Source organism: Cardiocondyla obscurior, linkage group LG17 (assembly GCF_019399895.1).
Source record: "Cardiocondyla obscurior isolate alpha-2009 linkage group LG17, Cobs3.1, whole genome shotgun sequence".
Taxonomy (NCBI): Eukaryota; Metazoa; Arthropoda; class Insecta; order Hymenoptera; family Formicidae; genus Cardiocondyla; species Cardiocondyla obscurior.
The window spans coordinates 1,500,518-1,527,621 of NC_091880.1; the positions used below are offsets into that span (position 1 = coordinate 1,500,518).

Here is a 27,104-nt window from a genome sequence, read left to right on the forward strand (position 1 = left end):
CCCTTATCGTTATTTCGGAATGCTTCCTTTAATTATTTCGCGTGGAAACATAAACGATCGTATCCGCGACACGATTGTGTCTTTCAGATGAATTTAAAAATCGCTTGTATAGGAAGTAAAGTTGTGATTCAAGGTTCTAAGTAATATTTTTTTAAAAATTGAGCTCAAAAAGATACAAAAAAAAGGGAAAATTATTATCTTGGCATCGATAACGAATTTCGAACGTCATATTTCTTAATTAACTCATTTTGAATTAAGTACTTTTATCGTTTCATTACTCCATCGTAATTTGCGCTTTACTCGGTTATGAAACCACCTGTGACATATTTGGCACTCCGTCCAATCCGTTTTTATGCTATTCATTTGAGAGATATGTAGATCCATAAATAACTTCTAAATGGACTTGGTTTGTTTTTGAAGAGATTTAATTTTATCAGACCTTTCAGTATCGCGGAAGGATGTACCATTTTTCACGTGTATATGAATACTATCGCTATGTTGTGCACAATGCCGATACGTTCCAAATAATAAAATAAAAACGTGATATTTTTCGATATTCTTCGAGCAAATATATCTTCAATTTCCGTAGATGCAAATAAGAAACATATGTCTAAAATAATAAAATTGCATATACAGTTTATTTTTATTAAAGAGAAAAAAGATATAAATTTTATTACTTATTAAAATATCTTTTGTAGTTAATCTATTTTATCTAATTATTAAATACACATGAAACAGCCTTGATGACATTTCATATCGTTTCGCGCGATCTAATTTACAATCGATCATAAGTTTATCACTTTATTTCGATCGATATGAGAGCATTACGTTGACAAATGTCTCGCGTTTTTTTTTTTCTTTTTTTTTCGTCTAATGCAGATTTTAAATTAAATTCTACGTTGCGACCTTCGGACAAATTCGTCACGGCTAATACGCAATGTCGCGCTTTCAATTACATTCTATTTTTGCGTCTAGTCCAAAGACGTTAATTTACTAGCTCTTGCGTAAAACAAGCCACGCTCCCTTATTCTCTAATTTTAACTTTTAAAATAATTTCTAGTTTGAAAATTAATTTATTGTATATTATTATGTTGCAAATTCTTAAGAAATTGACGTACTTAAAATTTAAAGAGATCTTCGATTTAATTTAATTGGGTAATAATTTTTAAAAGGAATCATTCGCGCTGAGCGCACAGCGTATTATAATAGTTATAATTTAATTTATATTTTTTTAATAATTTATTTATTGTATACGCAGAAGAACATTATTGATGGCGCAATTAAAGTAATATTAGCCACTGTGATTTCATTATAAATTCGCGAATAGTAATTAAACGGCACTTGTATCTAATTGAAGTTTTTATTAATGGACAACATGTGTCGGCGAGATCAACCGAGGTTTACTTGCTAAATTCACGTGTTTGCGTGTCGAGGGTAAACGCTGTCGCACCTGGCGAGGTGCGATAATTTATTCGCGCATAAAAAGCCCCGGGGATCACAGGGCGTTATTTAAAGAGGTAATTATACATGCTACCCCCCTTCATTTTGCGACAGACCCCCGTCAACACATTTTGAATTTTATCATCGCGGTGCCATAATGCAATTTAGAAACAGGGGCATTTAATTTTGACGTAAACGGTTCCGTGGTTTCGAAGGAATTAAAACTTTAATGCGAGAATGAAGAGCGACGTGAAAGTAAAATTTCAGTTCGAATTTAAAACCTTTGCGGTTCGTCATATGAACAATATGAATATTTATTACGTTTTTTTTTTTCCCTTTTTTTTTTAAGTAGATTGTATCTGAAAATAATGCACAGTTTCGATAGCGATTAAGGGCTTATCGTCTGTGTCATTTTTTTGTTGCGATACAACGACGCCGCAAACTGAAAGAGTAATTAATCTAGAAGCACGTGGCACTCTAGTTAACACGTTTGTTTCACGGAATGCTATAAATCTTATTCGCGCGAAAAATACGTGGTAGATACACGGGAGGAAAAAATCGAAACTTCTGATATTATTGTATTTTTATTATTGGAGATAGAGTACGAGTAAATGTAAAGTTTTTTAATGTGATTTTCTCTCGCGCAATATATACATATATTTTTTTTTTAATTAAAATAAACTACTGAAACATCGCTTTGATAACGTACAAAAGGGATGCAATTTTTACTGCTTGTATTTTAAAACTATTGTACCACGTAGAACTACATCGAGTCTCGTAAGAACTACTTCGAGGATCGATCACGAGCACCTGCTTTTATTTAACCCTAACCGCCCTTAATTGCCCCATACAATTAAATAAAATACATTTACTTAATTGGAAAAAAAGTTAACTGCTACACTCTAAATAGAAAGGGACAGAAAAATAAGAATAAAAAGAAACAATCTTCAAAGTTACACATTTAAAGGCTTCTCAAAAGTATTTACGACCGAGTGAAAATTTGTTCGAGCTCAATACGCGTTTCACGTGAGGCGTGAAAATATGTTCTGGCACAGTACGAAAAAGAGTAAAATAAATAAAGAATTTAGAGCGGGAAGATATGCGCTTACCTGTATCGTACAAGGGACACGGCATGTAGCCGTATCGTTGCTCGGGATATACAACGGACTTATTCTTCTGTCCCCCGGACATCACGGCGAATTTGGTCACGTACTGCAGGAGTTTGTCATAGAAGAGTAGGAAGGTCGTACGAATTATCGTTAACGAAAGTGGTAGGCACACTGGGCTTTACGTGCTCCCTCGCAGCCGTCGAGTGGCGGGACGGCAATTATCCGGAAGTGACTGCCGTAGGTGACTGCATCCTGGGACGATTATCCGCGACGGGCTGCATCGGTCGAACGAACCGCGTATCGACTAATTATCACTGGGCATCGTCCCCGGCGCCAGTCAACAATGCCGCCCCTCTGCTTAAAATCGAACGAACACCGTCGCCGCTTAATTAGCGCTGAAATAATTGGCCGATGTCGCCTCCTTTCCCGCTCGTTCTCCTTCGCGTTCCGCCGCTTTTCGCCGCGCTCGTAGCTTCTTTCCTGCGCCCGTCTCGTGTGGAGAATGCACACATATTATGTCAAGTGGCTGCACTTGCTCTTTGATTAATTAAAGCGTGCGCTACGATAGGTAATAGAACGGTTCGCTCTAAAATGAACGAAAGTAATAAACGAGGCTTTTTTTTTTTTGGTATTGCGATTGGTATTAATTGCAGTCGCATTCATCTCAATTATTTTTCCGACGCGGCGAATAGTTTAATCGTGATTTGCAAGGCATTGGTATGAACGCGGCACATATTTGGCGAATAGAAAAATATCTTGTAATTAATTTTCATGATGATTTTAGAAAACGATTTATGTGATTTTTAATTTAGAACATTAATTTAAAGGGAACTCGATCTAATTGAATAATGCAGTTGTGCAGTTGTGCCATTTCATGAATTAATTTAGCGACATTCTGCACTTGAATTTCATAGCCGTTGAATCTGGTTATTATTTGAAACAATGCGCATTGTCTTATTATGTAATCTTATTCGAGTTCTATTTTTAATCATTCCCGCGAAATTCGCATCAGGAAAGTTCATTCTCGCGGTTTAGTTGAATCAGAGAGATGTTATTCGGGTTCAAAGGCGGTCTTTAAAATATCTACGATCTCGCGTCTCTACTTTCCTCGGCTAATTAGTTGAAACAAAACCCGCGCGTTCCTTTACTTTTGTTATCCATTTCGCATGCTAGTCTATTGTTTTATACTTCTTGAAATGCTCGTAAGTTCTCCAAATACCGATCTTCGTATCGCGAAACAAAATTTTTGAAAATTACGCGTTTGACAAAAGAAAAAAGAAAAAAAAAGAAGAAATTCGTTTATTAGTCCTTGTAATAATCGTTTAAAAAAATATTTTTAAGGGAAAAAAAAATTGTATCGACTTCTAAGTGAAATTTTCGGTCAGTTTCTTTAAAATATTAAAGAAGTGTCTTAAAAAATTTAAACGAAACTAACTGTAAGAAGACTTCGGGATGGTCTTAAGGTAGATAAATTTTCATGCCGCGAGCACCTCTCTTCTCCTGGCGTTTAATCTATAAATGTACCACGTGGATTTGGGCGTTCGAGTCGATTTCGGTACCTGTTCGGACCAGTGCGGACTTCTTCATCGACCGTTCTACCGACGAGCACGAATATCCTTTCGTACGTATCCTCTCGCAAATCGCGGCCGGCGAGCGCGCGTGATCAAAGTGCGTGTGGAAACGTGCGGATAAACGCGCGGCGAACCGTCCGAGGCACGCTCCGACGCTGTACTGGACCCGAATGAGGTGAAAAGGAGAAAGACAGGAGAGTGTATGTACGTGTGCGCCGGCGAGATAGAGAGATGTAGGCGCGAAAGCAACGAAAACGGTTGTAAGGGTCGACGAGGGGGTTGCGAGGCGAAAGCGCGGGGCGCCGAAAGCGAGACAGAGAGCCGAAACGAACGGGAGGAGAGTAGGTGACCGAAAGCGGAAAGAGAAAGCTAGAGCGAAAGGACGAGGGAACGGACGTTGGGGGATGCTGTGGTTGCAGGGGAAAGTCGTTCCGTCTCGCTTCAGCCTCGCCGCAGCGATGCGTCGCGGCGCGCATCATACCCCTTTTCGAGCCCCGACCGACTAACCAACCACCTCGCCGTCTGGTCCTCTGCCCTCTTCTCCGCAGTCGCGAGAGGGCTCCTACACCAACCACCCCCTATTCCATGTCGCAATGTATCCGCAGTCGGAAGTAGAAAGCCTGGTGGCTTCGGACCGGTACCGAACGACTCCGCCAACAATATTCTCCGTCACGTATTATCGCCGTTAAATTAATTTCTTTTTTTTTTTTCATTTCTTTTTCCCCAGAACATTTTTGAAACTAATGCAATTAGGATGAAACAGTCTAATTTCGAACCCTTCTCGAGTTATTTAAAACGATAATTGATAACTAAACTTTAGAAATTGATAATTTAAAATCGTTTTAAATTTTATATTTTTGTCGAGGGTAAAAATACTTTTACGATTTTGAGGGTAATAACTTTCGATTTTAAAGTTGGATGATATTACCGTTGTGTCGCGATGCCATAATAGTGGTACGGTAGTAGTACGTATCTCTTTACGTTATTCGAAGATACAGTAGTTTAATATCCGAGTGTAAAAGCATTTTCTAAATAAAAAAAAGAACTTATACACTGATATCCTTACGTATTCGATTGCATTAAACGCCAGACGGAAAAATACGATTTTGCCAACGCAACTTGAAGCGGCGCCAAATGGTTTTTAAGGTATTTTGTAGGTTGTTATTGCGAAAGGAGTGTATATAGAAAATAATGCAGGCGACAATTTGAGAAACATATTATATAAAATAACGTAGGAAATATAATCCGAACACGAAATATCTAGTCGATTGGATAAAAAATGATTTTTTATTTGAGTATTTTTTTTTATATGTTGAAATACGCTGAAATGCGTGATTTGATGCCACATATTCTACGTAAAGCTTCGTGTAATCGTACTTAATAATTACATGCACGTGTTACCGATTTAATAAATACCTTAATTGAACAAAGAGAAAAAAAAAGAAGCGTGTACGAAAAACGTGGGAAATTAATTAGTAAAATGTAACGTAATTTTTAACTAAAAGTTAAAAAACAAAAATTGATGCGTAACGCACCAACTTTTTAAGATAGGAGACTAGAACAAACCAAGTTTTTTTTTTGTAATTTAGTAAAACATCTTTTGGAAAATAAAATTAAAATTATTGAAAATAATATTATTGAAAAATAACGCGCGCATGATTTGTTCGAGTTTATTCAAAATTCGTGTCCCGAAGTTTCGTTTCTCTTTCATAGCGGTTTGTCCAAATTAAAAAACAAGAGTGTGAAATATCGCCGCAATTTCATGGAGATACTTCACGCGGTCGAAGTCGGGCTTTTAGAATACGCACGTGGTAGAAAGTGAGTCTCCCCTTAATGAAAGAAATAATTTATGTTCCCACTTGGAAAAATCTCGGTATATTTCGCGTCTCAGCCCCACCGGTATCTACTCCTCGCGTATTTAAATTACAGGTAAATATTGAGCGGGGCGTAAAAAATATAACAAAGTGGAAATGCCTCGGCGCTTTATTAAACTCATAATCGAAACTTTTATCCGAAGGCGGAGAACGAGATTGGAGGCGAGTTAAAACGGGGTAGGTCAATAAGAATAGAGCACCACTAACTTAAACGAACAACGGTAGTTTATGCTACGATACTGTTGCGTGGTGAAAAAGAGAAGAGATACTCTTTCGATATTGACGAGGGTGCTGCACAGTCGGTGACCTCATATAATAGGAAACGACGAACGAGACCATAGATATTTCGAGTAGCAATTCGCTTTTATGGCTGTTCACGCGGTAGAACTCATCCGAACGTCTCCTACTAATTTATCGGAGCGACATGATAAATTGTCAAAGGAGATAATTGAAGGCAAACACATTTCTGTAAAAAACGAATAGCGGCGTGAAAATACTTAAATTAAGAATACTGAAAATATAATTTAACCGCGTATTTTATTATTAAAAAGATTTTCTTACAAGCATAGAAAAAGGAAAACCAAAGCGCGATAAGAAAATTATTTGCACGTGAAATAAATATATAAATTATCACGGATGGGCGAGAACGAACAAATATGAGTTTAGTTTGCATTTCCGTGTATATCCAGCTTCGCCTCTGATGTTAAAACTTTCATCAGTTTCCGTAGGCTGTCTTGCACGTCTTGCACTGTCTTAAAATTGCGGCGGAGATGCGGCCAGCCCCGCGTCTCGCCAAACAATGTAAATAGTTCTTACTTGGCATTCGGTTTTCCGCGATAAATGGCACCGGCACGCCCAGTACCACTTTGATCGCGAGTAGCGCGAGAAAAACAATATTATAACTTCTATATCATTTTTGCGCCGGTGTTTGCGCGCGGTGCGCAACGGCGATGCGTTATTTTGCCGGCGGTAAATATGTTTGTACTCGCGGAATATCGCATTACGGGCGAGACTTCAGCTACATCGCGTCGCGATAATTCACGATTTCGCACGTCGACGCGGGTGATTCACATCCCCGCGGGAGAGAGAACTCTGTGACTTTGACGCATTGGCAAGAGCCTGTCACTAAACATGCGGGCTACTCTATCATCGGGTCGGTCCCGTACTTGCTTTAGATCGTTTAAACTGACTTCTGTACTTGAACATTTTATCTTACCGACGAAGTATAATTTTTAATAAATAATATAATTAGAATTATATTTTGTCACTAAAATTATAAAGGATGTTTTTGTTAAAAAAAAAAAAGAAAATTAGTTGGAGATTAGAAACAAAGAAATGACACAGTTATTTATTTGTTTGATAGTATACTTTTATTACGTAATTTAACTTACAAATTTATTGTACATATCTTCGCCAACGGAAACGTCTCGTTAGCACGAATGAAACTGTCTTGCACAATCCATTCCTGATACTCTGCGCGTATTTTACGAAAATATAACATTTATTTGTATAGTAATATATGTATATTAAACATATATTAATAATTAGGAACACTGGAACGGATTACATTTTTGAGCAATTTTCTTACCTAGTAAACAAACCGTTAACAACTCTGTCCTAATTAAGAGTTTTAAAACTGACTTGATGCTTTGTAATTTCGCATTGCGTGATTTTAAAGAATATAATAAATCAGGTATTTTGATAAAAAAAAAAGAAGCTAAAGAAGCGACATTTTATTATCGCGAGATACCTTAATTAAAATAAGCTCCGCAAAAAATGTCAATTACAAATGTAGCAGCGAAAGTTTCAGTCAGTTTTAAAACAGAGTATGGAGTGACCTTATAAAGTAACAAGATTATACCGGAAGAAATACGCATTTCATGAGATTACGTACTCATTCGCGTGCAAAAGTACAAATGTCTTTTGACGAGCGCGGGTATAACGCTTAATTTTCGTTCGAACATACAGCCATGAATGAAACAAATGCTTTATTTTAAAAATCTTATTACCTTAAAGCTACGCGATGCATATATGTGGCAGTTCAGTTTCAATATAATATTCTACAACATATTCAACAACGGGAGTTAAAATATACAACATTAATCTAATTAAAATATCAACATAGCTTTTAATTTTACTTTCTTCCGTAAGAAACTTTAAAAAGAAAAGAAAAAGAAAGAAACAAAAAATACAAATAATCACAATTAATTCATAACGAATTCAATCATCGCGCCGTATTCACCTCGTGATCCTCTTGGTGTCAAAAGAATACTTGATCGGAATAATTTTCCTTGTTAAAATATTTTGTTTAAAATCGACGAAATTAACTGCGAGCACTGAGTTTTTAATGACAAATTAATAATTATGTACGCCGTAATTATTAGACTTATATTGTTTTATAATAATTTTTAATTATTTGCCGTTAATTTCTTACCGTCATTAAACTGTCAAAGTTAGTGTCAAAAAAATATATTTTAGAATAGCATGATAGGACTTTTTTCTTTTTTTTTTTTTTTTTTTTTTTTTAAGTTTAACATCTTCAGGGGCTCACAACTGAGTACGAGAGTTGGCCTTGCCAAGGTATCCGAGCTATTCAAAGTCTAGAGACGTAACCAGATACCTTATTCATATTCCCAGGCCAGATAGCCTAGGAACATAGATAAGAAGACACGTCATTATATCTTAAAGCACTGATAAATATTCATGTATACACACATTTGATACACCCAGGTTTTTTCTTTTGTTTTTTTTTTTTTCTTTTTTTTCATAAAATCGTAATTAAAAATCATAATTGCAAATTTGGTTATAGTTTCTAAAATTACAAGCGATAATTTTATTTTCAAATGACAACTGCTGTTTTAAAATAATAAATGCTTGCAATAAAACTTTGTATTGTTTATAAAAAATACTTTCGACAAACGAGGATCACGAGCGTATGGAAAGCATTTTTTTCTCTTGTTTTATTTTACACTTGCTGGAAAATGAGAATATTTTCCAAGCGCGTAATCGGATTTTATTTTTAAAGCTATTTCTCGAACGCGATCGGTCGTTCCTGTCGATTGTACGCGCGAAATCGGTCGTTTTCCGCGTAATTATATTATTCTCGGCTCGAGCGCTCGCTATAAATTACGATGTATTAATATGTACAACGCATATGTAGCGCGAATAAAACGCACGCACGTGGAGTATATGAAGAGTAAGGCACAGATTTTGCGTCTTGAATCAGGACGCTGAAGGTTCTGTCGCGGTCGACTTTTGACGCCTCTCCCACGTATTAATTCTTTTTAGCGGATAACAGATCACAGCTGACATTAGCATCAAGCTGCCGGATAGGTAGAACGAAGCGTCGTAGCTCCCGGTCGCATCCATGAATGCACCTGTTTGCACGAGTTAATATTATTCATCGAGCCGACTTCTCTTATTTATAAATTATTATCACAATAAAAATTTATGTGTATTAATGAATAATTCTAATAAACGGCATTAGTCAGGAGATATCTTAGAATTTACGTCGTTCTCTAGAACGAGCAGGTGCCGGCTTTGAAAGCCTGCGATCATAAATCAGCCGATCGAATTTTTTGCCGGCGACTTTTTACGTTCTTAGATATACCGATAATCAATATCATTCTAATTACCTGCGAGAGGTGCGCCGACAGTCGCCGCCACACCTTGGAAGAGAAGAAGTAGCCCAAAAGCATTTGTTAATTTTTCTAAGCCTAATAGATCCACAACGAGGATTGATCTGAGGGAAGCAAAAACGGCTGCAAAAAGAAAAAAAAAGAAATTTTGATATAATTCGCAGATCTAAATTAAATTAATAAATTATAAATTGCAGATCTTTAATTAAAATTAATTTAATCAAATTATTGAATTGAAATATTGCGTCACCATATTAATAAACATTTTCTTTTTTTTTTTTTCTTTTTTTAAAATAAGAATTTTAAGAGAGCTCTTATTCTACTTACATATACTGAGGCCAAAGCTGGCCGCGTAAAAGAATTGATATCCCTCGGTTAGAGAAAGGCCAGAAAGTATAGTTACTAAACCTCCGACGCTGATAAAAGTATTGTTCACGACTAGAGCGTTAACACCTGGTAAACTGCTTGCTAAGCCGCAAACGATACGTCCGATAGTGTTACCGATACCGATTACCGAAACAAGGAACATTGCCGAAGAGGCATCAATGTTTGCCTTCATTGCTCGATCTGTACGGAAGATAAACAAAGTGAGAGATTTCTTGAAACAATACACGTAATAATAAAATATAGATATACAATATAGACATAGAAGAGAGAATTAAAAAAGATGTTTGTCAACGTTGCTCTTTTAATATTGAAAAGAGGAAAAGGAAAAAGAATCGCGAAAGCGCATATTTGGTAAATTAATAATTATACCTGCTACATACAAGAAGGGCGTGTAAAAGCCCATCATAGTGAGGCCGCCGGAGACCGCTAATATTAAAAAGGACGGACTTTTTAAAAGACTTAAATCGAGCATCGTGGTAAGAATTCGCCGCACGCTTTCCGGACATAGGTAGAAACTTCCGCTTTCTTCTTCCGCCACATCTTTTGCCGTAGGCAGTCGCGTCACTGACATGTGGTAGCCGACCGACGATTGCTATAAAATCGTCATCCTTTTAGTATCCTAAGTAAAACAATTTTTTTTCTTTTCCCGCGATCCCAAAAAATTCCGCGACGACAAATTTAATTTTAAATTAATTTATTACTTAATTATACATTTTCGGGAGGGCGTAATATATTTTTTACATCGAAACTTACTTGAGATCTATAATGAGAAAGTCTGTTCAAAGACCCGCCGTAAAAGATATCATCTCTGTAGAATGGCCTTTGTGGATCTTTCGAATTGCGTTTGCCCATTCGTAGAGACTTTTGGCTGCATTCCGAATCTGCTCGCAAACGCCTGCCGCTAATCGTATGTCGACGAATCTAAAACGTAGATTTTTATGTTCTCGTAGTAATTCCAGAATAACGCTTCCCGTTGTCTTTTGCACTTGATATCGCGATAACGAACTTTTCTTTTGTTACGACATTGAAACATAATTGTTTACGAAAATAACTGATGGAAGAGATTTTCCAGGTCATAGAATTGGCACCCGTAGCCGCGAATTTCCTAAGTTTTGTTTCTTGGCAAAAATAAATGTGCATTTTTCTTTTTCACACTTACGCGACCTAGATATATATTTTACGAATTTCGTAAAAATTCGAGTCAAGTATAATTATTTAAATATTTTTGCAATTTTTGTTCGGTCGACCAGTCGATCAGTCAATTAGTATCCGTAATAAATAGCTCTTTACCTCATATCTAATCTGAATCGATCATATGTTCTAAAGATTACGATAAATAGTTTACTTATTACTTGCTATTTGCCAGCACAGTTTACAACATATTTTATTTCCCTTATAATTTTAATGTAAAATCCAATGATTACACACTAAGAAAGAAAATTATGTAATTAAAAGAAATATATTTATTTAAATACGTTCAAACAAATTTTAATTTAAAATAAGCGAAGATATTAAAATAGACAATATATTTTACTAATTTAAATATGTATATTTTTGCTTATTTTAAATAAACATTTATTTGAACGTATTCAACTAAATATATTTTTTTTAATTAAATAATTTTTTTTAGTGCAGCCGATTTATTTGTTCAATCTTTCCATTCTTATATGATTGTAAAAAAAAAAAATACGTTTTTCGTGTATCAATCTTACCGTCGGTACCTTTCCATTCAGACGGTCTAAATCGCCGCTAAGTAGGTTGTTTTCCTCGGCGATCTTCTCCTCGTTATCCATACCCTCCAAATCTGTGCCGTCCACGGGATATATTGGCGCGGACAATCGCTTCTCCGAAGCGCTGATCTTCTTGTCCAAGTTCTGAGCCTCCACGTGGACTTTGTGCAGCGAGTGTAGGGACTTAGATGCGCTGAACAGAAACCGGTCTGTTGAGAAAACTAGCTCGTTGAAAAAAAAATTAAGAGTAATAATAATTCGATAATTAGGTGTCAATGTGAACTCTTCCGTATCTATTACTTTACTATGTTAGGGCTGCTGCCGAGGAGCTCTGCCGCGGTCGGGTATTGCGTATTATTGTTCGTGCCGAAGAAACCGCTTCTGCTTGGTTGCACGCAGTGTAACGAGGTCGCGGACACTCCTTTCGTCATCAGGGCGGTTTTCACCTCGAGCGCGGCGTTTTCCGGGGTGTTCTTTACCTTAATCCTAGTCGGCTTCAGAGGGCGGAACATCGCGCCGAATATCGCGCAGTGCAGCATCATGCCTGAAAAACGAAAAAAGTCGCGTAAGCCGTTTCTTCCGTTAGCCAAATGTCAAACCGTTGATCCCATTGTCGGCTCACCTGCTTGACACAGCAAGGCTCCTCTCCAGCCGAAAGTTTGCACGAGTATGTTTGAAAGCGGGGCGAGTAAAAATGCGCCGATGCCGGAGCCGCATACCGCGATGCCCGTTGCTAAAGCTCGCCACTTCTCGAAATAGAAACCCGTGGTTATCACGGCCGGCACGTATATCAGACCCGCTCCAATCCCACCTGAATGTTTGAAAGATTTAATTGAACACGTTTTTTTTTTTTGCGCGCGGAATTTTATGTTTATTTGTTGGAAAACATTTGGGCCGATCTGTCTTAGAAAACTTACCGATAGCGCCGTAAGAAATGTAAAGAAACTCGATGGACGGGCTGAAATACGCGAGGACGAAGGCGATACAGCTTATCACACTTCCTAATATCGCCACCAGTCTAAAACCGTATCGATTGGCAAGGGCGGATACAAAGGGTCCTGAGAAAAGCAATAATTTAATTTGACGTTGCTTCGCTAACGATCGCGAATTTTCAAACATCCCGAATAGAAACGTACGATTTGTCTTTACATTCCGATTATCACTGCGATTCTAATATTCTTTTTTTTTTCTTCTTTTTTCTTCTTCTTTTACTTACGAGCGCATTAATTCCCGTGCATATTGACCATTCGACTACCGGCAACTTAGCACAAATGTCGTCAGTATAATAGCGAGCTTGTTGTAGGTATGACATACGCGCCGCGTGTTTGTACAAGTGATTCTATTATATTATTATGATGCTGCTAACGCGAAAACACTACGCGATATGTATTTAAAAAAATGTATCAAGTTTGCGAGTACTTCAGAAGGAAATTCGTTAAGAAAAATATATCGTGGATTTATACGCGTGATATAATCGGAATATTCAATCAATTTAATTTTAATATAATATTAATAAAATGTCCACGCGCGCGTAAATAGCAACAATATATAATATAGAAATATAACAAAATGGAAGCAGCCGCGCGAACAACTGGCGTAAATAATTTCTAATTTCCTTGGTCTGGAACGAACAAGTTTCTCAACGTTAAGAGTAAATTATAACTCGTATCGCTCTTTATTATCACGAGTAATTAACCACAATTTTTCCACGCGTCTGCATCGCTAAAATAAATGATGGATGACCTGTGCATAAAAAGTTCGCGATATGTTACGTGTCATCGGCGTAATTATGAAACTTGAGATAATTGAAGCGCCGAAAACGTCGCCGGGTGATCACCGACGATTAAACCGTACATCAAATGTTCCTGTATATTTAATGTTCCTATTTACATTGCGAGAAGCCTTGAGGGAGCTGGTCATACGAACTGTACTTATTGCGATGCTAACGCGGTTGCGAACACAAGTGTACATTATACAATATGCGACTTTATCGACACGATATGTATCAGGAAGATTCCATACGCGAGAATATTATACAGTCGTATTATACAAACAGACTTATCAGCCGCTTATATTCATCAGAAATACGGCTATTCTTATCGTGTACGTTTTTCGGTGTCTTGCACAAAGTGTATTGCGTCAATATCGCGTACTTAATACGCCAAAGAATTATTAATCTCGAGGTTACAAAATATTCCGTCTTCGAACCCCCGCGCGTGAAAGAATTTCCCGATTGAGCGATACGTATTTTTTTTTTTTTTTAACACATACTAGCGTACGTAAATCAGCTGTGAAGTATTACATACGCGTTATTACTAACCGACCATGAGATAAAATCCGCTCTGTAACGAATTGACGAACGCGACGCTCGCCTTCGACACCGAGAACGCGTCCGCGATGTCATTTAGGAAGACGCCGAAACTGAAAATAATCCCGTCGACGAAAAAGTTGCACATGAAAGAGGCTGCGACGATCACCCAGCCCCATCCTCCGTCAGGTGGTACGACCATTTCCACTTCGATAGTCTGTTAACAGAGATAATAAAATTTTTACAATAATTATCTCGCATTTCACATAAACGAGTGGCTTGTTTATATAGATTTATCAAAAGCAACTGGTTTTGCGCAATGCTGCAATTTTTTTTCTCTCTCTTTCTCTCTTTTTCTTTTTTTAAATTTTTAAATAAATTTGAACAATTCTAAATTAATTAAAGACTTTTATTTCGATAATATAATATACGTTAATTAAATGGATTTTATTTTGAAATTTACATATTAATAAGAAGGCAAGATTATTTTGTGTTAATATTGAATGTATTATTTTTGTTAGAGTATAATAGATTTGTAAAGTAAAAAAGACAACAAGAAATTGTAGAAGTTACATAAAATATTTGAAACCGACAGTCATTTGGTAAATAATCGAAATCCGATTTAGCTTTCTAAAGACTATACTATACGATCAACTTGCTGCGAGCGTTAGATTTACGTAGACGAGCGCAATAATGGAAATTAGAGACCTGTGACTTTTAATTAGTATGGAAATTTGTGCAAGTGCTGTACGTTGGCTTTAAGTGAGAAACAAAGCAAAGCTTTAACAAAAAGCATGCAAATATTATAGATCAAATATGAACAAAAAAATTTTTTTATTTATTTACCATTATCAACAAACCAAAAAGAAAAAATTTAAAAGATTAATTATATTATAAACTTAAATATATTATAAATTAATTATAAACGGAAATTATTGCTCAAATTTATTTAATTATTTGCAGTGTTTCAGAAAATTAGAACTTGCACATTGTAGATATTTTTAAGTGAATGTCTTATTTAACGTTGACCCTGATCCAATTCGTATCTCAATTACTGACAAATTTTGAGGATGATAATCATCACGTGATGGCTGTTCTCTCGCTTGTGAGAAAATACGATATCGATGCTGGTTCGGAGAAACGCGGGACGAAATTGGTTAATTCGCGAAGGTTCTTAGTATTTCAACACCGAGTTGATTCGCTCGCTAGCAATTTACTGTAATACCTACCTAAAGTCAAGGCCAGAAAGTCGCCGAGAGTCTGGTTTCAATATTTCGGCCGTTTCGTGACCCAAAACTTGAAAAGTTATCAATCTACCATCAAACCGTGCGCGCCCAACATGTTGATTTGCCGCGGATGGCAAATTGCCTTCGACATACGGTTCGAAGGGGAAAAAAAAAAAGAATATCAGTAAAACTTTATTCTTGCTTCGAACGCAATAATTTTATATTTTTAACGATTGAGAAAGAACTCGTACAAAGCATGCAATTGTACTATAATCGCATACCGTCATTATACAATGTATAAAAAAGAAAAGCCGTTCGCGATATTTTTTCGCAGCTCTTGTATTCTCAACGATTGATTGCACAGCCGTAAAAAAAAAGAAAAGAAAAAAAATAAAATGCATTCTATACACGAGGCAATTTTTTTTTTACGATTTATACAGTTCAAGAAATTGCTAAGGTCTTTGTTCTCGTACTCGGTGATATGCGCACTTTTCCTACGCGATTCATAACGACGCAGACACGTGGATTCGGAAAGCTCTTTGTCCGAAAAATTCTAAGCTTATTTAGAAAGGTGGTGCGCGTTTGTTCGCAACGCAAAAATCGACTTTATCGTCATTCGCATTATTCGCGCAGTTAATTTGCAGGCGTGTAAAAAAAAAATAAAAAATAAAAAAAAAACAAAGTTTAATCGGGCACGCGTGTCCGCCCTTGCGTGACCCACGGCGAGGCAACTATCGAGTCCATTATGTGTCGCAAATAAGACGATATCGCAATTTCGCGACGTATGATCCGTCCGTCGTTCTCGACACGAGCGTACTGATTGCGCGCGTACGCGACACGCGGCGCGTGATTTCTTTTTTTTTTTTTTTTTTTCCCCGCAGCTTCTGCATTTTGTCACACCCACGTTCCACGCGAGAAAATGTCGCGGAAAATCACCTCGTCGTTGTTGTTGTCATTGATGTCCTCGAGCTGCAGCTCCTCGCCCTTGTTGTGCTCGAGACCATTCTGTTGCAGCTTGCTCGCGTCGGAGGCGTGCTCCTCCTCGTTGCCCACCGCCGCCGACATCGTCCCGTTCGAATATCTGAAACATGCCCATGCGAAACGTCACTTGCACCGTGTCAAACGAGAACTGCAAACATACGCTTGATTTAAATCATTAACGCTGATAGGGACCGCTGAAAATTTATAGACGTAATAACGTCAGCGAGCGAGACGGGGAAATCAGCTTCAACTTCTGGACAATTTTCAACTTTTCGAAAGCTTTTTCTTTTTTATTTTTATATTAATTTCTTTGGAATCAATTTTTCTTTATCGAGATGCGACAGGGTTGAGTTCACTGATTAAGAAGATATAGATGGTAAATTAATCGATGAGTTTAATCAGTCTTTAGCTTGATAAGTCTTGAGATCTCCTGCGAAAAGATTAAAATAATCGCTCGGCAATATTTCGCTTATCTGGCTTGACCGGTCGAATAGGTGGATGTTGACGATGAGACAGTGAAATCAGAATTTCGATAATACTTAACGCATTTCGTGTGCCGAATCTACCTTGCGAATCTTGCATCCGACGGCTTATAAATTGGCAATGAGATAAATCCAGCAAAATATTTGTGTCTAAAACGTCACGCGTATTTGTAAGTTATTATTTCGACACCAGTTTTATCACCGATTGACTAACTTCTCGTTTATTTTCTCTCTCTCTGTCTTTTTTTTTTTTTTCTGAAAACTTACACAACGATGTAAAATCCAGATCCGTCGCTTATTCAACGCTTAAATGTCGTTTCAGATATAATCAGAAGCGTAGCACCCTTACTTTTGATTACAGATAAGAATGTAAATTATTATCGTGTTTGCATATTACATCGTTGATTGGCGTTGCACAATAGACTAGTTCCTTATCACGATCGACTCGGTATTGCTCGAATAATATTGAAAACTTATTTCGCAAATATTTACTGTACTTTACTCGTTCGTTTTTCCCTGCTTAATACAAAATTCGATCCGCAAAGATTTGCACTGACACGTCACGTGTTCCATCGTGCATGTTTCGCGTTTACGCGCGAGATATCATTGCCGCGCTGCTTTGACGTAGGAGACCCGCGCGTCAGTTTCAACAAAGAGCCGGGTAATTAGGACAGCGAGGAAACGAGGTAATCGCGAGCGTGCGTCTTCGCAACAATTGCGGGCGATAATCGCCATTCCAGTAACAAGGGTGGTTCTTGTAACTGCCGGACGATTACGGCTCTTCAAACGCCGCGATAAATCATTATCGGGCGCGCGACGGACAATGCAGCTTCCATCGGCTCGTCGATAAGTTATGCCCCGGGTAGACGTCGGGCTGGGCAGATACCCTCGCGTACTTATTTTCCGCGATAAAAACGGCCAGCGTGGAACTTTGCGATTTTACGCGTCGTCACAATCACCACGTGAGGCGATTGTGGCGAATCGATCGGCAATAATAAATTACGCGCCGCCACTTCAAAGGGGTATTATCACCCGCGAGGGAATAATGAGCGGATCGATACTCGGGATGATAACTGCGGCTGGGACCGTTCGCGAAACGACGTGCTCGAAAGTAGGAGAGCTCGCTATACGTTTTCCTGTAAATGAAAAATAAATACGCACTCGCTTCCGACTTCGCGAGACGTACCTCATTAATTCCGCGCACTTTTAACGGCTAGGCGGACAATGCGGCATTGTAATCGATCGATTTATAAAAAATGGAGGGGAAAAAAAAAAATATGGAACTACTTAATGTATTCTAATGTAATCGCGAACGCGAAGTACAGCGTCCAAGATTTTTATCGATAACGGGAGTAATTATCGCGGAAGTCAACGGGAGGATAATTAATCCGCAAACGCGTTACCGTCGGCGGCGACGTGAATTTTATTGTTTTGCATTAGGGACGACACGTTTCTTACACAATATGTTTTCCGTACGGAGCACCGTTTCTCTCAACTTTTATCTATACAACGATATTATCATAAAACTTTCGAGAGATGTTGAAGTATTTTCCAAAGATATATAAATTTTATCAGATGTACGAATTAGATAAAGCGTATAAATTACAGAAATTCTTTATTGAACGAAAAGGAAGCAATTTGATTATTTACAATCGCGCCTCGACGTTTGAGAAAATACTACGGTAATTCAGGGAAGATTTAGAGAAGTAGGAACAACAGTCGTTACCTTTCTTCGCGAAATGCCGGGGGAAAGGTCCTCTCGGCCAATACTTTATTATTAGAATCTAAAAAATGTCTCTTTACCGCGGGCTTACTTTACGGCCGTTATAGATTTTCATAAGATCCCCTCGTCCAAGCAGCTGATCGAGTGCAGCGGGGGATTAGAAACGAAGCGAATCGGTTCCTAGATCCGCGACGTGTCCAAACTTTGCGTAGTCTCTCGTAAAACACGCTTAAAAGATTGCATAAAGCAGGTTTGCGCCTCTACCGTTATTTTCACGGTCTTCTGACTCTTTCGCGTCTCTTTTCGCTCAGTTTTTTCCGCACGCAATGATACCTCGGACGATCGTAAAAATTCGATTTCCGCTCGCCGAGTCGCACTTCGATAAACGTTGACGTTTACGCCAGCTGGCGGTTGGCCGTTTTACATTTGCAACAACATAATTATCGCGAGCCTAGCGATCTTATCGTTCTTTGGAATTTCGCAAACATTGTCGCAGAAGCCCCCAACCGCCACTCGAGACGGATTCTTTTGCGGGTGGTCAGTGAATTGTTTGTGCATTATTACGATATTACGATGAGAGCACGATCCGTTGAGAGACTGCGATACTTTCTGACGTTTTAGATTTTTAAACCACGCGATAATGCGAACATCGGCGTGGGATGCACTGCGTAACGGCACGATAATTTCGTATTATTAAAGCGAAATATTAGAAAGGTAAAGTGATATCGATTGATTCGTCCGTGAAAGATTTCGGTCACGCTTCCTAAATAGATATGGCTAATAATAACCCGGAAGCGTCGCGATTTTTATCAATCTCGCGGTGATCTTTTTAAATTCAGCCGGCATCATCGGAAAAGTTTACTGCTCCAAATTTGTTGGTTGATTGATTGTTTGATTTGTATCGTGAATGTAGCTTGAGAAATGGATATTGATATATGGATAGAACGGAATAAAATAATAAAATAGCAATTTACGGTTTAATGCTGTATTTTGGCAGAAAAATTTATAGGAATTGGAAATTAAACTTTTTTTAATTTTAATTTTTTTATTTTTTTTTGAAAGATCGAGATTGTACTTTCGAGCTCGTCTAGCGTATTTTTGATATGACTATTACCGCGATAGAGAAAAATTAATCAACCTGCCGCGTGATTGACGGCTAGAGAGAACTTATCTCGCTTCTTTCGCTTACATTTATTTACAAGGATTGTTAGTGTCTCGTGATAACGCACGGCTGAAAAGCTGGATTAAAACGTTACAAAAATAACTCCGAATGGGCCAATAAACCGTGTCTGCGAATTGTAACGTAGTTTCCCGACGTGTTCCTTCTGCTCTTTGTTCTACGACGACGAGTCATCAAACATTTTTCCCCCCGAGCCGTATTAGATTAAGGACAAACTCCGCGATTCTATTTTAACGCTCTGAAATAATATTGTTGCAGCGCAACTTTGCCATGTATTTCAGTGTTTCAAAACCTGACATTTGGTTAAAAGAAAAAAAAAAAAAGAAAAAAAGAAATTTATCAAGTAATTTGTCGGGGGCAGATAAATTTATTTTGGGTCGAGAAAAGGAAAGAGACATATCGCGGCTAAATATATCTTAATGCGAGAACTTTATTCATTTCCAAATTTAGCTTTTGTTTTCATCGCGCCTTTGTGTCTTTAAACACGTATGCAGCGAAGTAACGTAACATCTGCGCGTTGAGACTTATCAGGTGCGCGCGAGAATATTAATTAACGGAACGAAATGACGTTCGAGCTGTTGATTAATTTTTAGATTTAATTTCTTATGCGTAACGAGGCAGATGCGAATGCCGGTAAGAGATTGAGCAGTAGGAAGAGAGAGCTTGTGCCGCGAAAGAAAATCGTATTACATTTTTGTTGCATTTAAAGATGCAGAAGAAGTGCTTGCAACCGTCTTAATTTCGTAGCGACCTCGCGTTTCGGCATGCGCGATTAAATTTTATGGCATTAAAGAAACACCTGGCTCGCAAGGACGAATACCGAATTCATGAAGCCTCCTTTTGAACACCTGAGTCGTGCGAAAAAGAACTCGCGTTCGAGATCGTTATTTTTTTTCATGGTCACTCTCGTGGCCGCTCGTGCGACTGAGATAGATTCTCCATTCCCGCCTTTCCAACTAAGACCGAGAATGATTCTTTTCGATTTGTACTTCGTATCGTTGTATTATACATCGAGGTTTTGTCTTAATCCGTGAACTTTGTGTCTGTTTTTCGTGAGGCCGTGCGTCTGATATAATGGCATTCTGGTTCTAAAAATAACTGGCGAGTGCAGATGACACTTTCGAAATATACAGTCGCGGAGTTATGCTACGTGTTAATTAATAACGACATCGATAAATATGTGTCGTCAGATATGCAATCTAGCAATTATTCCTTTCGATATCGTTAAGCACACTTGACACGCCGTCGATTTAGATTTCGGAAATCCTCGGGCCATTTATCATATCAACGTAAACAAAGCTCTCTGCTTAATTTTGTTTTTTAAATATTTTTTATTATTATTATAATATCTTGGAGACAATTAAAAACGATTAATAAAATAATTTATCAAAATTTCTACAGGAAAGGTCGAATGTTTTGAGAAAATTATGTTTTATTATATTGTATTTATTAATTTTTTTTTAATTTATTAAAACATCAGCTGTTGATATCAAGTATTACAAGTTTAACATTTGTCTTTAGAATGTAAAAAAAATGTTGAAGCGTTTGTTTTTAAGTCTCCAAATTGTTATCTAATAAAAAGAGAAAAGAGTCCACAGTAGGTTGACTTTTTCGATAACAAAATTTAAAAAGTTCTGTCCGATCTTGTCAAAGCGTGACCTTTTCGATGACGACATTGACTTCTCTCATTCGCTCTGGCGCCAATAAAATAAAAAAAAAAAAAAGTAAAATGAATAAAATAATCTGCTCTAAATAACGTTTTTTTTTTTTCCGGTCAGTAAAAAATATGCGAATACAACAGGAAATACTGCGTTTATCTAGATATATGACGTCACTGATCTAATTATGAGTTTTCCGACAACGAACGACCGATCAGTGTCGTTTAAATAAGCGTGCTAAGCGGTCGCGTGGAAATGCTGGCGTTTATCGACGCGGGTGTACCGCATAATTAACGGCACTCGGACGTCGTCGATTTTCCGCAATGTTAACGACGGCGGTACGACGACGGAAAAAGAAACCCGCCGCCACGTGCGCCGGCGCGTGTACGCTTGCGCGGCCCGATTGGCGCGGAAACCACTCGCGGACTAGATTCCACGTGGTCCAGCCGGTTCTCTGTCACCTTCTCCTCACGGTTTCCTCGTTTAGACACTTTCGGACGCACTTTTAGACCGCTCTAACTACAGGTTATTTATTAAAAAAAATTTTTCTTTTTACAATTTAATGAAAGACGCGCTCGATTTAAACGTCAGGGCTCTTTTACCTTTGGTCCCTGCGAAGTTGCACCGTCACCGACGTGCGTCGAGAGGTTTCAGCCTACCGAGAGGAAAAGGGAACCCCGAAGGCGAGACGCGGACGCGCGCGCGCGTGTGCATATGTGCGTGAGGCCGCGTGCACTGAAGAACCGCGCGCGATGTGGTTGAAACTGAGGGGCCCGCGACGTTACGCCGACGACTGGTACCCCAGTGAATTCGCGGTCGTTTCCGCGATAACGGCGGGATGCGAGATTGGCCAGCGGCACACGAAGTGGAGGAATCGAGACTGCTCCAGTATCAGTTCCGCCGACACAAATATCGGATATCATTTCGCACGCTCCGGCCCAGCCCTCCCTTCCCACCCCGCGAAATCTCCGCGACGCTTCTCCGCAGCTATTTGCACAATGAGCGCCGTCGGCGGATACCCTGATCGCGAGCGATACGAAATTTACCTCGGTTTTCCCGGGACTTATCATTGACAAACGATTCCCGATAGACCAACGTTAATATAAAATGTGACATTATTGTAGGACCGCTTCGATCGCCTAATAATTCTTTTCGTTCGCGTCTTTAAATAAATTGAACGCGGAGAGTTTCTTACTAGCGATAAACTGGAGCTCTCTGAAATCGCGGCGACTGATAATTGTACCCCATATTCGTACGATAATTCCGCCGCGCGATATTTTTAAACAATCCGCTGAAACGCGAGACGGCAGAGTCGGCACCGTCACGGCGTCCGGTATGATGCAACGCTCGTAGAAAGTTTCGAAAAATTCAGCACGGCCGAAAATCGTCACGCCGATGAATCGTCATTTCTCCGCGACGCCGCGCATCGGGTCCGAGACTTGGACAGATCGCTCCGCTCTATCTCTCGCGCACGTTCGTATCAGAATCATGCTGAGGAATCGTGCAAAAGTCAGGTGATCGTGAACCGTGTCGTTTCGCAAAGTAAAAATAGAGCAGGCTCGAAGGAGATGCGATTTCGGCCGCCGCGCAAGATTCCGAATTCCGGCGGGAGCGCGCGAGGAAATGTAATAAATTAGGGGAACGCGCGAGCGATTCCCGAAGCAGGTCACCGAAAAAAATCGAAATGGGCATCGCGCTGCATCCGCCCGTTGTACGCCGATATCGCCCTCTGATTACGCGAGCGCTACTGAATTTTAACTAGATCCGATAATGCATCGCGTGTCTCACGGTGGGAGCGACTGCGACGCTTGTTTTTAATAAATTTCCATCAGGAAACGGAGAAAACGTTTGTAGAAGGATTCATTTAAATACCAAAAACGCTTCCATCTCTTTCTTTGTTCCTTCAATCTGGCCTTATTGCATAAGCATAATTAAAAGCACTATATATGAATGAAATTATACGGTTTAACATAACGGCGATAACTCTTATCGCTGTTTATTAATTACAACGTTATTTAATAGGAAAAGAAAACAAATCGAAGCCTGTAACTCGAAGTCAATAACTCGCACTAAATTTCAAAATTTTTATTATTTTATACAGTGCAAATTTTTTTTTTTTACATGTTTCTCTTATCTAAAGTTATATTAAAATTTTTTGAAAAATTAATAGAATTACTATTTATAATATTTTCGTATCTCACGCAAACTGCGTATCGTCTGAAAAGTAATTACGCTATCCCACGACCTTCGGTGGGACTTTACCATCACCTTTTCTCTCCTCGCCATTTGATTAGAAAGGCTCCGTAAGTCGTAATCAGTGTCAAGTTTACGCTTTTCCGTTTCAAATTTTTTTATTCCACGACGCTGACACGTTTATTATAAATCGCGAACACGCCTCTCCCTTTCCCCCGCACCCTCTCAACTAATTGCACTACGTAACTAAACGAGACGCGGATCTCCTTCGCAGCGTTTGTCTCACGTGTCCTTTTCAATTATGCAAAGTTTAACCTTATGGCGCGCGTGCCGTGCGTGCCATGCTTTCGACGAGCCGCGCTTTCAGAAATCGCGCGATCGCCGCACGTCGCGTGAATGAGCTGTCCGTTCGCCTCGCCGCTGACAAACAATAACCTTTGTGTCAGCGACGGGCCGTTCGTCACTGCATGACTAACAAGTAGATCGCGAAGCAACTGCAGATGAATGAAGAGTGACTTGTAACTCGCGGTAAAAAAAAAAAAAAAGAATAGAGCGGCAAAATTATTCCGGGGACTCTCGAGAGCCCTTCTTGGGCCTTTTAAAACGCCGCCCTCGAGACGTCGCGCGACCGCGCCGTCTTCATCGCGCGAGTACCGTCGATCGGCGATAAGGATTCCGGAGGCCGACGCTACCCGATAACCCGTTTCAGTCCGGGAGAGAGATTACGCGAGGCGCGGCTCTCCACGCAACTCGTTTTTGACGTTTCCGAGAGCGCGGAACTGGTAATATTATAACGGCGACGTGGTGATGCAACGACGGCGAGAAATCCTACGAGCTCGGCCCCCGCGTTTCTTTCATTTCGATATACTGCACGATATTCTTTGAGTAGATCGTGAAATCGTCGGTGGAGTAATAATAATTTGCCAGCTGAGAGTTGCGAGGACGACCGATCGCTATTGCTAACGCAATGCACCGCGTGTCGGGAAAGTTGTTAAGTTAAAGGGCAGCGTGTCGGCACCTACTCGTACGCGTTACGCAAAATCGCGCGCCTTTTCTCGACGTGACTCGATCCGCGCTTTATTACTCGGCGTCACCGAGGCGTCACGGATTTTTTAAATCAACGATTCGATCATCAGTCGTGACTTCAGTCACATCGTCTAGTGCATTCGTAAACACAAAACTGATTTACGTCTTTTTTCTTCTTTTTTTTTTTTCTTTCTTTTGTTTTTTTTTTTTCTGAGAAGATAAATTCTTTTGAGCCCCAACTCTGTGCGTTTTAAAAATGGAGGAAAATAGCGAGAGAAAAAGAAAAGATAATTTGTTGTTTTTCTTGAATAATAATAAATGATAAGCGATATCCGGCAATTAAGCAAATTACGTTAAGCCAGTTAAAAATAATGTACACATAAACAAAGTTGATAGTTCCAGATAACTTCTCTTTCAATTATAAATGCATTTATTAATATGTAAAATGCTTCTCGCAGATCCTTTTTCACTTGAAGCAATTACAAAATATTCCACGCCGGATAAAATAATAAATGCTAATAAATTTCTTATTAAATAAAACTTATGTATTGTCGTTAAACAATTTTGTTGATCGTTGATACAGCGATTGTTAAATTATTCCTCAATAGATCTCTTAATTACAAGAATTATATTTACAGAAACTTCGTAAAAGGCATTAAATATAGCTAGCGATTTTAATTTAATTTAATATGCAGCTAAATTAATTTCTTTACATGCGATCTTTAATTTCCTCCTTACCCGCTTTGTTTCATCGAGCAATGGGCTCATATGACGTCCGGTCTTTTAAATTATCGGCCGGGCAAAACCATGCGTTCTTCTTTCTGCAGGCGCTTCCGGACTTGCGCAATTTGCGATGGCACCCAGCCGTTCGGTGCGTCGATCGTATTACGCGCGCGAATACGTTTCTGAAACGCGAGTTCTTATTCGACTTACTTATCGGTACAGACCTCTCGAAAAAATTCTTTTTCTTTTTTTTTTTTAAGACGTAGAATGATATTCGCGCTTTATTTCCGAAAAGTCGATACGCGCCGCTCGTGTACGCGATCTCGCATGCGGCTGATTACAGTTCCGCGGTTACTGCGATGCCTCAGCTACGTGAATATCTACGTTTTCTCTCCACGGCTTTTACAACACTCTCGAGGAATCGTCGCCGAGAGTTCCCTCTTTCCCGCGGTTCGCGAAACGGAGGCGTTTCTTAAGACGATTTTTTTTCTTTCTTCCCTTACCGAGGCCTCCCCTCCGTGCCAGATCGAACGCCCGGGGAACATAATTGCGCTACGCCCCGGGAGTACGCGCGCTCGTCTTATCCCGCGAGAACGGTCCCGTTTCCAGACGCGAGGCAAAGGAGGCAGAGCGCGATTTCCGATGAAAAATATTCGTGGAATCGTACCGTGACCACCTGCATCTGGATAACATCCGTAATGTGTATAATTTCGTTCGCGGCAACACTTCCTGGCACCGGCGCATTCCGGTTTGCGCGGTGCGCCGATCTCTCGCCGTAATAATGTTTCGTTTGCTTGACGCAAAGTGGATTTAACATCTAGTTTAGTGAATTAATTGACGGGCCTGAATTAGAGCGATATCATTACCGCATAATTAGCCTGGGGTCTGAGAAAGCGGCCAGAAGTCTGACTTTCCTCTCTCCCGAACGTTAAAGATCGTTAAAGATCAAACCGTCTAACATAAGCGACAGAAATTGTACGTACGCACGATGATACAATAATTTATCGCTAATAAATTATTTTCGAGCTGCTGATTACGCGCAGATGAAGTAACGTCGGTATTAACAAGTTAGAGCCGCGATATCGCGTTCTTTTCTCTCTTGATGTTCTAAGATGACGGGGTACGCATGCAAGAAATAAATCTCAACGCAATGGTTTTTTTTTTATTTTTTTTTTATTTTTAGTAATAAAAATTCATAATTTTCTCTTCAATTTTCGATAAACATCACCTAATACATTTGTCCTTTTTTTTTTGTACCATATTACATGTTTAACATATGCACGGTTAGGGCGCGCGCGTCCTCTGTTCGCGCTCGCACGCGGAGAGAATAATGCGGCAGTAACGGCAATATGTGTCGCATTACGCAAGAATCGAGGACCGGCATCGTCGCGAACCGGCGAACATTTTGACAATTCATTCGCTCGATTGCGTGTTATTATTGCGCGTGAACGGCACCTCGTAACATCGACTAATCATCAGCCACGTTATTACAGTCGGGCATTTAAACGCTCCACCTGTCGCTTACGCTTTCGCTCGACGCTGGACAACCGCATCTGGGATCTGATTAAAAAAGCTCTTTATCCGTCAGAAATGTATAATAATCAAATCAAGGCTCTGCCGTCGTATTGATTAAAAACCCTTCATCGTATCTTCTTCTATATTATGTCTTATAATTCCTTGGCAAGTTCCCTTAATTCTAAATAAAAAAAAAAAAGAAAACAGGTGAGGTTCACTTAATTCTTTTAGATCCCGATGTGGTATCCGAAGTCAGTTTTTTTCGCAAACTTTGGAAACGAAATTACAATACGTCTCAACAAGGAAATCACACGTGCTTATAAATCTTACTTGTTTTTTT

The 27,104-nt window shown here is 39.2% G+C and overlaps 2 protein-coding genes across 5 annotated transcripts in view; one reads left to right on the forward strand and one right to left on the reverse strand.

Moving 5' to 3' along the window:
* The window catches only part of Lbr (lamin B receptor), a 66,949-nt gene that overhangs the window by 11,235 nt on the left and 28,610 nt on the right, over nt 1-27,104 (forward strand). The window lies entirely within an intron of this gene.
* LOC139109449 (monocarboxylate transporter 12) lies at nt 7,339-22,194 on the reverse strand. Of its 2 annotated transcripts, none has more exons than XM_070668509.1 (12): nt 21,910-22,194; nt 16,220-16,364; nt 14,070-14,274; nt 12,667-12,807; nt 12,372-12,560; nt 12,050-12,293; nt 11,741-11,942; nt 10,773-10,940; nt 10,389-10,611; nt 9,960-10,199; nt 9,630-9,755; nt 7,339-9,371 (listed from the first exon to the last, which is right to left on the reverse strand). In XM_070668509.1, exons 2-12 carry the CDS (start codon nt 16,346-16,348, stop codon nt 9,217-9,219), a joined length of 2,022 nt encoding a protein of 673 aa, XP_070524610.1. In that variant the 5' UTR covers nt 16,349-16,364; nt 21,910-22,194; the 3' UTR covers nt 7,339-9,216. The 2 variants fall into 2 exon arrangements, with proteins under 2 accessions (XP_070524610.1, XP_070524609.1); XM_070668508.1 differs by having other exon boundaries at nt 11,732-11,942; nt 21,910-22,193.